Genomic DNA, 14,580 nt, shown 5'->3' with positions numbered 1-14,580 from the left:
GTCAAGAATTTCATACTACTTGGTGATGTTCACAAGAGCATATATTTTCTTAGTTGGAAGGAACAAGGCGCACAACTTAGCTTATTGGCGAAGGATTTTGGCTCCCTTGATTGTTTTGCAACGGAATTCTTGATTGATGGAAGTACCTTAAGTCTCACGGTTTCAGATGAGCAAAAGAATATTCAGGTTATTACATCCATCTTTTGTGCAATTTTGCATTTAAATTTATGTGCATATGGTAATTATATTTCACTTGTAACATATATTTGATACCATCAACCTTCTACTCTACACGGGTTCCCTGTTCCCTTCTTTCCTTTTTACTTAGACATAGGCATAGCTAGGGACTGCAAAGAAATCATGGATGATAGAATCTGAGAAGAAAGTGGTTATTTTGGATACTTGGCTATTAAAACGTTCATAAGCATCTTGTAAATACTGCTCTCCTGTTTTTTTCACTGAAATACCTTAATTGATCTTAGCTGAGGTTTGCTTCATTATTTGTCAATAGGATCTATACCATTGGAGCTATTTGTTGAGCTGTCAATAAGTTCATTCCTCTCTTATTAGTTTGATGATTGATTATCATATTTGAAAATTTTCATTTTACTGTTTTCCATTCAGATATTTTATTATGCACCAAAGATGTCTGAAAGTTGGAAGGGACAAAAGCTTCTTTCAAGGGCTGAATTCCATGTTGGTGCACATGTAACTAAGTTCTTGCGGCTCCAGATGCTTTCTACTTCAAGTCGAACTGGGGCCCCTGCAGGCTCTGATAAAACCAATCGATTTGCTTTGTTATTTGGTACTCTGGATGGCAGCTTTGGATGTATAGCTCCTCTTGAGGAACTCGCATTTCGTAGGTTGCAGTCTCTACAGAGAAAACTTGTTGATGCTGTTCCACATGTAGCCGGTTTAAACCCAAGATCTTTTCGCCATTTCCGCTCAAATGGAAAGGCTCATAGGCCTGGCCCTGACAGCATAGTTGACTGCGAACTACTGTGCCAGTAAGTAGCGTCTTTTTTGTTTCTGAAAAAAGTTACTACTATCAGTCTTTTAAGTATCAAATCGAATGCCAGGAATTATGCTTCGAGAAAAGTTTGTTGCACTTTTCTTCTCCAAGCATTTTTTTTATAGGAATTGAGGCCTCATTAAAAACCCCCTTAATGATTTAAGGAACTCATATTGAATTCTTTAATCAGAGGAAGGAGGAAAAGAGTGCCTTAAACTTTATTAATAAAGATACATAAGATTTACAATAACAAGATAAAGCCCTTACAAACAACCTAATAACCCAAAATAAAATACCCCAACAACAAAGTAAAATTAACCAATACCAGACTTAGCCAACTCATCAGCCTCAATATTGGCTGTCCTAGCCCATCTAATAACTCCCTCGACTTCTTTGAGTTTAACAGCTACCTCCCTAACAATGGAGGCATAGAAAACAGGACCACAAGATCCATCCTTAATCCAATCCACCACCATTTTACAATCTGATTCTATAATCAACCGACCCTTAATACCTCCTCTCACTGAGTGAAAGAAATTTAAACCCTCCTTAACAACCTTTCACTCCATCAGAATAGGTGGACCCGGACCAGAAGCCGTCTTAAAAGAACCTAAAAGTAGACCTTCTTCATCTCTTAGAATACCCGCAATTCAACTGCTCTTCCAGTCAGAACTAGTAGCTGCATCCACATTTAGCTTGACAAAGCCCTTAGGAGGAGGGGACCAAGGGATGGTAGAGACAATTGATTTGTTTGGAGGGAAATATGAATCCCCAAGGGAAGGGTCACTAATAAGGGAATCCAAAGAAATGACCAAATTTGCAAACTTAGCTAGGAACCAAGATGCAAGCCTTACTCTAGCTAAGAAAAATAAATTAGTTTGATCTAACTTCCCTCTTTCGAAGACAATGTCATTTCTAACTTTCCAAACAGTCCACATAACAACAGTTGGAATAAAGTTCCAAATAGTAGAACTGGAATTTAGATCTTCCCAAGCTAGAAGAAAGTTTTGCGCATTTCCATGAAAGACCGAACTGATACTCCAAGCATAAAATTTGCATTTTCAAGTTTTTAGTGGTTATGCCCGACCATGTATTATGTATCAATCCGCTAAAACCCAAGAAAAAAAATTCCCTATGCAAATTTTTAACTTGTACCATTTACGTCGCTTTTCTTAAACTAACATCCCTTGCAAATTTTTGAGGTGTTCTTTTTTTTTTTGATAGAAATAGTAGGCCTCATTAAAAACCTCCCTCATAGTAGTCCTTTACCCTTAGGCAAGAATCAACTAGCGGAAGAAGGAAAAGAGTGCCTTAATATATTAATGATAAACCAATTACATAAGACTTAAACAGTCCCCTGTTACAACAACTCTCTAAAACACACAAAACAGTTAAACGACTACAAACAAAACTTTCAATCACCCAAAACCCTTCCTTTGCTAGCTTATCAGCCTCGCAATTACAACACCTAGGAATCAACCTTACAATCATCTCTTTCTCTGATACAATAGATACAATCTCTTTGACTAAATTTGTAAGAAAAATAGGAACCGAAGAAAGAGCTTTAATCCAATCCACTGCTGATTTGCAATCACTCTCAATAATCAGTCTACCTTTCAACGCCCATTTTGAAGAGACAAAGATGTCGATGCCTTTCTTTATGGTTTTCAATTCTGCTATTGGAGGAGGGTTAGGACCAATATTCTCTGAAAAAGAAATAAGAACTGTACCATTCCAATCTCTAAGAATACCCCCTATTCCACCTATCAACCCAACACTACACACAGTCCCATCCACATTCATCTTAAAGAAATGAACTGGAGGAGGACTCCAACATAAAACAGGCCTGATCTGATCCTTAAAAGCAGTAAGATTGTCGGCCAAAGAAGGGTCTCCAATTAACAAGTCCACCTGAATAGGAACAAGAGGGTACTTTGCTAAAAACCATTTGGCTAATCTGAATTTAACAATGAAAAATAAGGAGGATCTGTCCAACTTTCCCTTTTCAAAAACAATGTTATTCCTCTTACAAATTGACCAGAAAACTGCCCCCGGGATAAACATCCATATAAGTGAATTAGATCTCAAATCATACTAGGAGTTGAAAAGTGATATAGGATTGTTAGGCAGAGTTGAAACCAGACCCCAGTAGCCTATAAGTTTGTTCCAAAGATCTCACGAAACAGAGCAGGAAATAAATAGATGTTGTAATGTTTCATCACATTGATTACAAAGAGGGCAGAGACTGTATTCCCCTAGGTGAACTCCACTGTCACAGCTACTCTTCGATGACAAACTTGCCAAAGAAATGATTCAACCCTTGGAGGAACTATCCCCGACCAAACCCATTTTTTCCACAAAAAAATATCATCTTTAAAAGAAGAAAGTGACAACCTACAAGCTTTAACTGAAAACAACCCATCACCCATTCCATTCCACAATAAAAAATCATCCATTGTATCCACCATTTTAATGTTATTTAGCCTCTCCAATAAATCCACTAGCTATCCAACTTCCCAGTCGCATAAATTCCTCCTAGTTTTAATGTTCCACTCCCATCCATTCGAATCAAAGCTTCCAAAGTCAGCCACTTTACCCCACTTATTCGAAGAAAGGGCATAAATCCTAGGAAACAAGATCTTCAAAGGAAAATCCCCAATCCAAATATCATTCCAAAAAGAGATAGATTTACCATTCCCCACTTGTATCTTTGCATAGGATCTAAGACGACCTCCCACGGAATCATCCTTAAGAAATTATTAACAATTCCTCTCCATATCCAAGAATCTTTCTGAGAGATAACCTTGTTGATGTCCATGGTATAACAGCTAACATTGTGTTTGGTACATAAAATTTTTTTCCACAACGAATTTTTTTCATTGGCAAACTTCAACACCCGTTTACCTGACAAAGCACGATTGGTAAGGTTCATATCAGCGACTCCCAAGTCTCCACTTCTCAGCGGTTTGCAAACATTCTTCCAACTCACCCAATGAATTCTTTTCTTTTCAACCCCACCACCCCATAGAAAATTCGCCATCAAGGAATTAATCTTTTGGCTAATTCTACTCGGCATTTTCGAATCGGATTCACTAACTGCTCTGAAATGGATTAAAAATCCGACTTTATGTACTTCTATGTTCCAGTCTTTGGTGAAAGATATTGCTGCCTTAGTGGAGAGTAGAGATGTTATTGTTAGGCAGATTTTGAGAGATGCTAATTGTGAAGCGGATATATTAGCTAAAGAAGGTGTAGGATGATTATGAGGGTATGGGTTAGGCTGTTCTGCTATTGAGTTGGTTATTTATGTTCTTTGTGGGGTTTTTAAGTCTTATGTTGTAACATAACCTTATTAGGATATGGCTTTGTATTATTCTGATATTAATAAATTACTAGGCTCTCTTTTCCTCCTTCCAATGCCCTTCATGTTATTGTTGTAACATGGAGGTTAAGAAGGGGTTTTTTTAATGAGGCCTACCCTATTTCTATCAAAAAAATTCTACTCGGCATCTTGAAAATAGATAGGAAAAAATGGGTAGTGATGGCAAAACTGATTTTAGAAGCTCCAATCTCCCAGCCATAGATAGTGATGAAGCTTTCCACCATGCCAATTTCTTGTTAATATCCTCAATGACCGGTTCCCATAATTTCTCCGAGTTCTTTTTTGCTCCAAGAGGATGGCCTAAATAGACTGAAGGAAATGAACCATCCGAACACCCAATTGCCTTAGCCCAATCTTGTAGGATGTCTTTCTCTACATTAATACCATAGAGTTTGCTCTTAGCTATATTCAGATGGAGCCCCGTCATTAAGCTGAAAATTCTCAAAACTCTTCTTACGTTTTTAATCTGAGTAATAGAAGCTTGACAGAAAATAATTAAATCGTCTGCAAACTGTAGACGAGACAGAGTAAAAGAATTTTGAGTTTTACCAAAAGAAAACCCTTGAAATATCCCCAATTTATCAGCTTTAGTCAACATCAAATGAAGCAATTCACCAACCATATTGAACAACGGGGGAGAAAGGCTACAACCTTGTCTTAAGCCTTTAGCAATAGGAAACTCTTCTGTAGGAGACCCATTAACTAAAACCGAGATTGAAGCTGTAGAAATACACTGCGAAATCCACGAACACCGTCTCTCACCGAAGCCCATCTCTTTCATTATTCTGAAAAGAATCGGCCATTCCACAGTATCATATGCTCTGCTAAAGTCCACTTTAAATACAACCCCTTTAAGCCCTTGTTTTGTCCAAAAATCAATGCCTTCATTAGCTAAGCATGCACAATCCAAAAACTGTCTCCCCAGGATAAAAGCAAACTGGTTTGGGCTAATAATATCCTTGACACAAGAAACCAATCTCTTTGAAAGAACTTTAGATAGTATTTTATAAAGGCTGCCAACAAGACTAATGGGTCTATAATCTTCAAGTCCCTTCGGATTACCTTTCTTTGGAATCAGGGTAATAAATGCATGATTAATCCCATGATCCCACTTCTTTCCATTATAAAATTCTGAAAAAAATTTCATAATCTGCTCCTTCAAGCTCTTCCAATATTTCTTGTAAAAACCTATAGTAAAACCATCCGGACTTGGAGCTTTTGAACTTTCAGAGGTTGACATTGCTTGCCACACTTCTTGCTCAGAGAATTCCTCCTCAAGGAAAGCACTTTGAGCTATTGTCAATTGTGCAAAAATAAGATTGATGCCCTCTACTTCCATCGTTGATTTTACATTATAAGCCTCCTTGAAGAACTTGAACACAAGGGCTTTAATATTTTCTGGATTCAAAAATACTTCCCCTTCGAATTTCAAGGAATGAATAGAATTTACTCTATACCTTTTCATTGCACTAATGTGGAAGAACCTCGTATTTTTATCTCCATCTTTGATCCATCTCGATCTTGACTTCTGAAACCAAATACTCTCCTCGATCCTAAGCAACCTCCATAATTCCTTTTTGGATTCTATCAACTGATCCCACTCTCCTATATTTAGGATTCCTCCTTGTGACTTTAACTCTATTTAATTTATTTTTGTTTCCAGCAACGAAATAGAGTCTGCTAGCCCTAGATGACAGCTGCCAGAACATTTTCTGATATTCTTTTTGGTAGTTTGTAACATTCTGAAAATTCCCCCTCTATTAATCTTCTTTTTCAACTGCTAGAGATGCTTCAACCACTTCATCAAACCCTTTTCCCTCTAATAGGTAGTTAAAAAATCTAAATGGTTTGGGGCCCCAATTTAGGCTAGTGTCATCCAACAGAATCGGATTATGATCGGAAATGGATTTCGGCAGGAGACTTTGTGATATATTGGGAAAACTGCTTAGGAATCTGCCACAAACTAAGAACCGGTCTAATCTAACCCATGTTGGTGGTACTTTGTTATTACACCAAGTGAAAGTTCCTCCTAACATGGGCAAATCTATTAGATTAGCTTGTTGTAAAAAGGATCTAAGAATGTCGATAGCATGCCTGTTTTGTGAACAACCTATCTTTTCTTCCGGATCAAGATACGCGTTAAAATCACCCCAATACACACTGGCAGATTCAAAGAAATTACAAAATCCAGTAACTCCCTGTAAAACTCTTCCTTTTCAGATTCAACAGAAGGGCCATAAACATTTATAAGCGCACACTCCCTTTTGCCTTCTTTGAAATTTCCAACTAATACAAGAAACCCACCCGCAGACCCCTCCGTTGGAGACAACAACAAACCCCTTAACACATTTCCCCCAATCCTCCTTGTAATCCTCATATGACATTGTTCGAGCTTAGATTCTTGAATAAAAAGAAAAACTGGTTTGATCTTCTTAATCTTTCTTGCCACTGCTACAGATTTCTCTTTCCTCCCTAAACCTCTTATGTTCCACGAAAGAATGCTTAATTTAAACATATGAAAAATTTACTACCTAAATCCCAAAACACCATTAACTTCCGAAAACCAATAATCTCCCCCATCTCATCATTTCCTTACTACCTCCGATTCTTTCTCCATACTAAAAATTCTGTCAATAAAAGCCTGCTTCTCTTCCTTAAACGAAATTCCTAGCATCTGACATACATCCCAAGTAGCCATAGCTTCCTCCAACAACATCGAAAAAGGGGTTGATGAAACAATAGAATTAGTTACCAAGTCTAGAGCTTCACTTATTGAAGTTCTTCTCCTCCTCCTGTGATCTTTTCCTATCCCTTTGTTGATCAATTCATGTCTTCTACCCCCATTAGTTATAGATAACTGCTGAAAGTTTCTAACATGGGTATTCTTCTTGTCCTGGATCGGAATAACCTCTGAATTCATCTTAATCTGTTCATTGCCCGAACAAAGCCAAACTCGTCTATCTCTTGACCTTCTGTAAACATTAGCAAAACATGCTCTTTTCCTCCTTCTATCAGAGGCACTTTTAATAGACAGACAACTAGATACTGGATATACTGGGTTCCACTGCTGAGGGATCTTCAAGTTGACTTCAATATTTTCCTCCTGTTGCAATTTTGATTCTGCTTCCATATCACGAGAGTAAGCTTCTCATTGATTGTCTCCCTCCATTTTTTCCTCTACTGTTGTACCTCTTTCATCCTCATTTCTATTAGAAACTAACCGAAACTTATTCTGTTTCTTTGACCCATCCCACTTGAAATTAAAAGCTGGGCCAGTAGGAATGATTTTTTTGCTCTGAAAAATAAGAATCCCAATTAGAATCCGATTGGGCTGACTTGTTTGAGTCCACATCCTATCTCAGCCCAAGACCCGCATAATCCCTTTTGGGATTTGTCTCAAATTCAAATTTATCTGCCACCCCATAAATAGAAGGTTCCGTGTGGGACTTCTGATTCAGAAATTGTCCCCCACCTACTTCTTGTATCCCACTTTCTTTTCCTTGCTTTAACCACGTGCTCACCTTTGACCTAACTACCTCTGCTGACTTCCCACGATGATCATCAGTATTTTCTGAACTCCCTCCTTCATCTTCCTCCTTGGAAAAATTTTCACTGTAGCACTCATCAGAATTCGTCTGCAACTCATCTCCGATTACAATAAGGATATTCTTGCACTTCGATCGTAATTTAATTTTAACTTTAAAGGACCTTCCATATGATCCTATATTAATAAAATCAGGTACATCAAAAGGACTCGCCACCCTTATGAATAATCTCGCCGAAGAGAGATCCTTCATCCTTCCTTTGCCAAAGCTTTCTTCACCTCTTCTGGCTCAAAAGGGTATTTAATAACCCCTGTTAAAGAACTTTTCGCCCAGCCAGAATCTTCTGTAGGAATATGCATTGTTTTTGGTTTTGAGGTCATTTAGCATGCTTAAATTGTGGGAAGTGTATGGTTTGCATTATTATGCAGTCCCAGTAAATAGAATTTGACACCATCACATCAATAGTAGTATCGTGACCAGTGTACCTTTGAATTTTTATTTTTTGTAGTTACGAAATGCTACCATTGGAGGAACAGCTCGAAATTGCACACCAGATAGGAACAACCCGTTCCCAAATCCTGACTAATTTGAATGACCTTACTCTGGGAACAAGCTTCTTGTGAATGCATCAGATATTAAAGCAGGTTGTTGAAAGTATCAAGAAACACTTACAGAACAAGTCATGACTATACCTGTTGTAGAATGAATGATAACCAATTTAAAGCTTTACTTAGATCAGTTTTAATATCTTTAGTTCATTTGATGTCTAGAAAGAACAACAAATGTCATATAATCATCGTGTTTGTTGAATTCTGATGTAGAATCTTTTGTATGTTAGAAGTAGAAAACAGGATCATAACTGACGGGTATATTGTAGAACATTGGTGAAGAAGATTTTGTTTTCCACCTGCCCTCTGGAATCTTTTGTTAGAAGGGACTGGAGGCTGTAAACTGCTGACTGCTCTTGAATAACTGTGAGCAGGTATTTTTCTTTTCATTTTCTAGCAGAATTATGCAATGTTTGCTTTTTCATATTCAGATGAGGATCACGGCTGTTGCTTTATATAAGGGAAAATATTGTTTTATTTTTAGTTCTAAGAAAACAAGTCCCAATTTGACATAATATGGGGTATGCATTCGATCAGTTCAGTTATGTTATTAATAATCAAATAAATAGTCATTAAAACTGAATACTTTGAACCAACTTTATTTCTAAAATTGAGGCTATGATGCTTCAAATAATGTAATAGCAAACGGTGCAAGCATATACTATCGCTTATCAAGTAGTAAAATTGGACGCAATTAATTCGTCAAGTATCGTATCCACATAAATTAGTATTACTTTGCAAAATTGTTATGCACCAAAAGTAAAATTGTGTATTGTTTATGTAAGGAGCAATGTTGTAGCAATGCATTAGAAAACAAAATAGAATAAGTGAGATTACAACAAGTAAATGAAGCAATGATCTAGGCAAAAGATTGTGTGATGTTAAACATCAACATGCAATTAACGATGTAGAAATACGATTAATGTGTTTAGCATTAATCTAGCATGTTATTTTTCTCTCGAAAATACTCAACACTCAAAAGGGCCATATCTCTATAGCAATTCAAATAAGCGAACTAAGAATGCTACGACAGTCAACAAAAATCTTTTTTTATGCTAATTGCTGCTAGAGGTGTACAAAAAATCCGAATATCCGAATTTGGGTAAAAAATATCCGAAACCGGATTTTGAAAAAACCGGTTTTTTTAAAACCGGATCGGATATTTAAAAACCGGATAGTATAACCGGTTTGAGAAAAAATTGAACGACCGGTTTTTTTACCGGATTAAAAATCGGTTTTTTATCCGGATAAAAAACCGGTTTTTTTAAAAAACCGGTTTTTTAACCGAAAAAATCCGGTTTTTTTTAAAACCGGTTTTTTGCAAACCGAAACCGGTTACACCATCCGACCCTCCAAACCGGTTAGGATCTGAACCGATTTTTTTAAAATCCAGTTTTTGGGTTGGGAGAAAAAACCGGATCGGTTTTTATCCGATCCGGATCGGATTGAAATCCGGCTTCTGTGCATCTCTAATTGCTGCTCTCACAGATGTTGATGTTATTAATGATGCAACCTACTATTGCAGCATTACTGGGCAGTTTATATTTCTACAAACAAGCCGAAAACTAAACTCAAGCAACACCAATCAATAATATTAAGGCAAAGTGAATAAACATGAAATTCATATATTATATTTAAAATAAAGATCCAAGTTTAATATTTTAACATAAAATAAAAGTCATCTTAAAAAAATAAACCCTTCTCAAGTTCAATCTAAATTACTAAGATGATGCCTTCTCGATCGTCGGTTATCGCTCTCACGGTTGCAACATGCTATACATCTAAGTGTTGTTTTCCCAAAAGTTTTTAGGCTTCCATGGTGACGGTAGAAGAGAAAAATAAAAGACGACTAAGAAAATTAGGGTTTTCTAGGATAAATAAGGTGTGTAGAAAATATTATATTTATAACCCATCAAAGTTAAACTTTCCGCCAATAGAAAAATCTTTTTTTTCTTGAAAAATTCTTTTTAAAACCAAATTTCAGCCATTTATCCTGCAGTTTTATCAATTCTTAAAATTTCTCTAACCGCCTTGTGACTTAGCAGTTGTTGCAGAATCGTCTCGGCAATCCAGTCCAGCATCGACACCCAGCAACGACTATAACATTAACACTGTAATGCCCCAAAATCACGGGTTAGGAGTTTTCGGCTTTTCATTGGGCCTTAGAATAAAATTTCCTTAGTTTATAAGAGGCTTGTCCCTAATGGGTATTGGTTTGGGCTTGATATGAGCCCAATATGATAAAAATGATGTTTTTAATCTTAGACCAAAAGAAGAGGGACTAATTGAGCAAATAACTCATCTTTTGAAACAAATACTGAATTTCATTCATTGTTGATGATATCACGTCTGACACCTCATTTTCCCAACTCTTATTTGTTTGTTCTTCTTCATCCTTTATTCTTTCTTCCACCCAAGGAACAAAGGTATTAACTTTGTTAGCCATTCATTCCTCCATCTCTCTAGCTTTCTTTCATGCCATTAAGATCAAGTTTTGGCCTTAGTGACAAAAAAAAAGGTTTAATGGAGGTTTATAGAACCTTAGAGGCTTGTCCCTAATGGGTATTGGTTTGGGCTTGATATGAGCCCAATATGATAAAAATGATGTTTTTAATCTTAGACCAAAAGAAGAGGGACTAATTGAGCAAATAACTCATCTTTTGAAACAAATACTGAATTTCATTCATTGTTGATGATATCACGTCTGACACCTCATTTTCCCAACTCTTATTTGTTTGTTCTTCTTCATCCTTTATTCTTTCTTCCACCCAAGCAACAAAGGTATTAACTTTGTTAGCCATTCATTCCTCCATCTCTCTAGCTTTCTTTCATGCCATTAAGATCAAGTTTTGGCCTTAGTGACAAAAAAAAAAGGTTTAATGGAGGTTTATAGAACCTTAGGTTTCCAGCCCATTTTTGAGAGGTTGAGTTGTAGGAATCATTCTAACCTTATCCTAAAACCCAAAATGAGTGAATAACTCTTTTTCCTTGTCTTGATTAGTGAAAGAGAAATGAGAAAGCTCTAAAGCAAGGGGCAAGGAGAAGTTAGTCATTGGGCGAGTTAAGGACGTTTTTCCAACATTTTAGCACTGAGGTAACACATTTCTAACTTGTCCATACCACATGTAGTTCATTAAATGTGCGTAAATGGCTAGTTTAGTTCATGAGGCATGCATGAGTAACTCATGGTAGACTTCATGTATTATGTTTTTCAGCATGAAAAGTGACTCCTTTTAACTTCTAATACCTTAAATAAGACTTAAGTAATGCTTAATGGCCTTGGTAAGACAATTGGGTAGAGTTTGATCATATTTTCGTGACCAAATTAGGGTTTATAAAAAAGAGTATCGATACTGTTGGTCCAATCTCCATACTCGCAAGGTGGTATTGATATCGGGTGCACTTAGCAGATTCCAGTAGACATTTTTGGTATCAATACTTATGGGAGTATTGGTAATGGGTATTTTTTAAAACATCGAAACCATTTTTGGTATTGGTGCTCGGGGTAGTATCGATACCCTCCCATAGAAGTATTGGTACTCCAATTAAGAGTATTGATACCAAGTGTTTTCCAAAACATCGAAGCTATTTTGGGTATCGATATTTGTGGGACATAATATCAGTATCATTGTCATGAGTTGGGGAAATAACCCAATTGATTCAAGTATTCGGATAGGGGGTTTTGGGGACATCAAAGCCTTGTTCATAAGACAACGAGTGAGAACAACCAAAGTAATGATAATTACAATTAGAAATAGAACAAGTTAGGATGACATAAGATTAAACTTGTGTACCACTCGGGAAACAGTTAGGACACCCGAGCCCCTTTAACAGTATGACAATTCTTTCATGATGAAATATCTAGGTATAGTTCTACTAGTGCGTTAGGCACTTCAGTTGCCAATTAGGCGTAGATGCCTCAAGACTCAACGGAGTAAGTTGGTCAGACACTTATATCTTATGCAGGTAAAATTTTGAATCGTGTTTAATGCTCGAAAGCCTACATGTAGGCTAGGGATTTAAGCTTCCGATGCAGAAAAAAATTCCAGTTCTTACCCCAAGACCCTCGAGTAATCAAGGTAGGCTATTGTGTTGTATCGAGAAGCAGAAAATTCATCCTACCACACCGCTAGACTTAACTCATGCTTAATGTTATACCTTTGCATATCCATGACTTCACGCACCGACATGTTCATGTAATGAATGCATGTAATATTGCATAGTTATTTGCATGATATTGAGCTTGTGCGCTCAACATTTGAAATTTGTTTTCGTGCCCAGATCAGAAGTGGATTGACGAGGAGCTTATCGCGTAGATACATTCCAGATCAACCATTTTTCAGAGTATGTCTTGAGTCTTTTAGAGGGCACGTATTATATGGACCTTGTATTATTTCAAGTCATAACTCTACCTTGATTTAAAACTCAGTGGTTGTATTTTGTATGTATTGGGAGCTCCCTACATTTTGTATACTCTGATTTACAATGTTTTATTCCACGTTTTTGTAGATGGTTTATTTGATGATTTACAAACGATTTTGAAAGAAAATTTTGGGTTAGCCATTTTAGTGGTTCGTGTAACGCTTTAACCTTACGATATCCGGGTCGAACAGATTATGGTGTTACAAACATTGTCACATAATTAGTATATCAGTTTGCAGCAAAAATATTAAAATCAGCCCAAGTATCAATAATTCACCCCCAATATACAAATGATGTAAAATATGCTAAAATAGATCTAAATATAATTCTAAAAATGCTAAAGTACAAGTTTAACCTAGGTAAAAAGACACTAAATAATATCTCTTTAGGAGAGTTATCATAACCCCAAACCTAAGTGTTTGCTTGTCCTCAAGCAATGCATGATAACAACTTGCCCTTAACAATTAGACAACACATTTCTTACAAAATGCTAAAGTGAAAACTTAACTTAGGTAAGAAGGCACTAAATGATAACTCTTTTGGAAAGTTATCACAACCCCAAATCTAAGTATTTGCTTGTCCTTAAGAAATGCATGAAAATAACTTGCCATCAACAATTATACAACATAACTCTTACACTTGCCTTGCACCTGTTACCTCATCACCATAACAATTTTCTGTTAATCACCTTTTGAATCTCAAGACAACAAGAAATCAACTCAAATCAACTTATAATGCCCATGTATGTGTGTGCTCTTAGTCGTGATAGCTCACTACCATGGGTATTTGTAGAGAATATTATAATTATCAAACTAATTAATAAAGCAAAAGATGTCACAACAATTACTATTTAGCTTAACTAGAGCTTCAGCTCATCACAACTATCTGCATTACTTGAGTAGTAAGATGCTGTCAACAACGAACCTCTAAGTCTTTTAGGTAGAGTCATCATGTGAAGACTTTCAATCACTTATGTTATTCGAGACTATCTTTCCTAAGTATTCACTAAACATATCGGACTTGCCTTAACAAATGAGTGTTCTAGAGCTAAAAGATTGTCGTGAACAATTTCTTCGGTTGGAGCCAATTAGGCACCTCTAGCAATTCACACAAAACTTAGACAATTATTTTTGTTTATTTTTTTAAATATGAGATAACTAAATATTCTCTAAAATACCCATAAGTGAAGCCCATCACAAAATTTGGTAAATAATTATAACATCACAAGAATCATTAAGGCAATCTCAAGTTATCTAAATTCTAAGGTTGTCGGCATTAGATTGTTATCGACAATTATCTCATCATAGGTAAATGCAAAGTTTGCTTATTTAAATGTCATGCAAGCTAGATGTCAGGGAAAGCTTAAATAAACAACATAAAACATGAACATGTCATGGCTAGGATTTTGTAGTTGGGCCTGTTGGGCTTGTACCATCTGTATTTTGGATTTGATTGTAATTGAGCTGTAATTGGGCCTATAAAAGAAATAAATAAAATAAAAAAAAAATAAAAAAAAAATAAAAAAAAAATAAAAGAATCAGATGAAAACGAGTGTCTACAATATAATTACCTGACAATAAATTTAACACTGAGAAATCACATAATATTATT

General features: G+C 36.2%; 1 protein-coding gene across 3 annotated transcripts in view; it reads left to right on the top strand.

Annotated features, from left to right (window-relative positions):
* LOC120125126 (cleavage and polyadenylation specificity factor subunit 1-like) overlaps nt 1-11,820 on the top strand; it is a 42,137-nt gene extending 30,317 nt beyond the window's left edge. The window contains exons 24-28 of one of the 3 annotated variants that reach the window (XM_039143617.1): nt 1-186; nt 625-1,007; nt 8,448-8,593; nt 11,248-11,251; nt 11,807-11,820. In XM_039143617.1, the coding sequence (XP_038999548.1) occupies nt 1-186; nt 625-1,007; nt 8,448-8,562 (684 nt within the window). In that variant the 3' untranslated portion in view covers nt 8,563-8,593; nt 11,248-11,251; nt 11,807-11,820. Of the gene's footprint in view, nt 187-624; nt 1,008-8,447; nt 8,973-11,247; nt 11,252-11,806 lie in introns of those variants that run through there. The other 2 variants (XM_039143618.1, XM_039143616.1) reach the window with 2 other exon arrangements.
* Nucleotides 11,821-14,580: the final 2,760 nt, after the last annotated feature.

This window comes from Hibiscus syriacus, unplaced genomic scaffold (genome assembly GCF_006381635.1).
Source record: "Hibiscus syriacus cultivar Baekdansim isolate YM2019G1 unplaced genomic scaffold, ASM638163v2 tig00110429_pilon, whole genome shotgun sequence".
In the NCBI taxonomy this organism is placed as follows: domain Eukaryota; kingdom Viridiplantae; phylum Streptophyta; class Magnoliopsida; order Malvales; family Malvaceae; genus Hibiscus; species Hibiscus syriacus.
The sequence above is the reverse complement of the archived record's forward strand: the minus strand, read 5'-3'. Positions and strand labels throughout refer to the sequence as shown.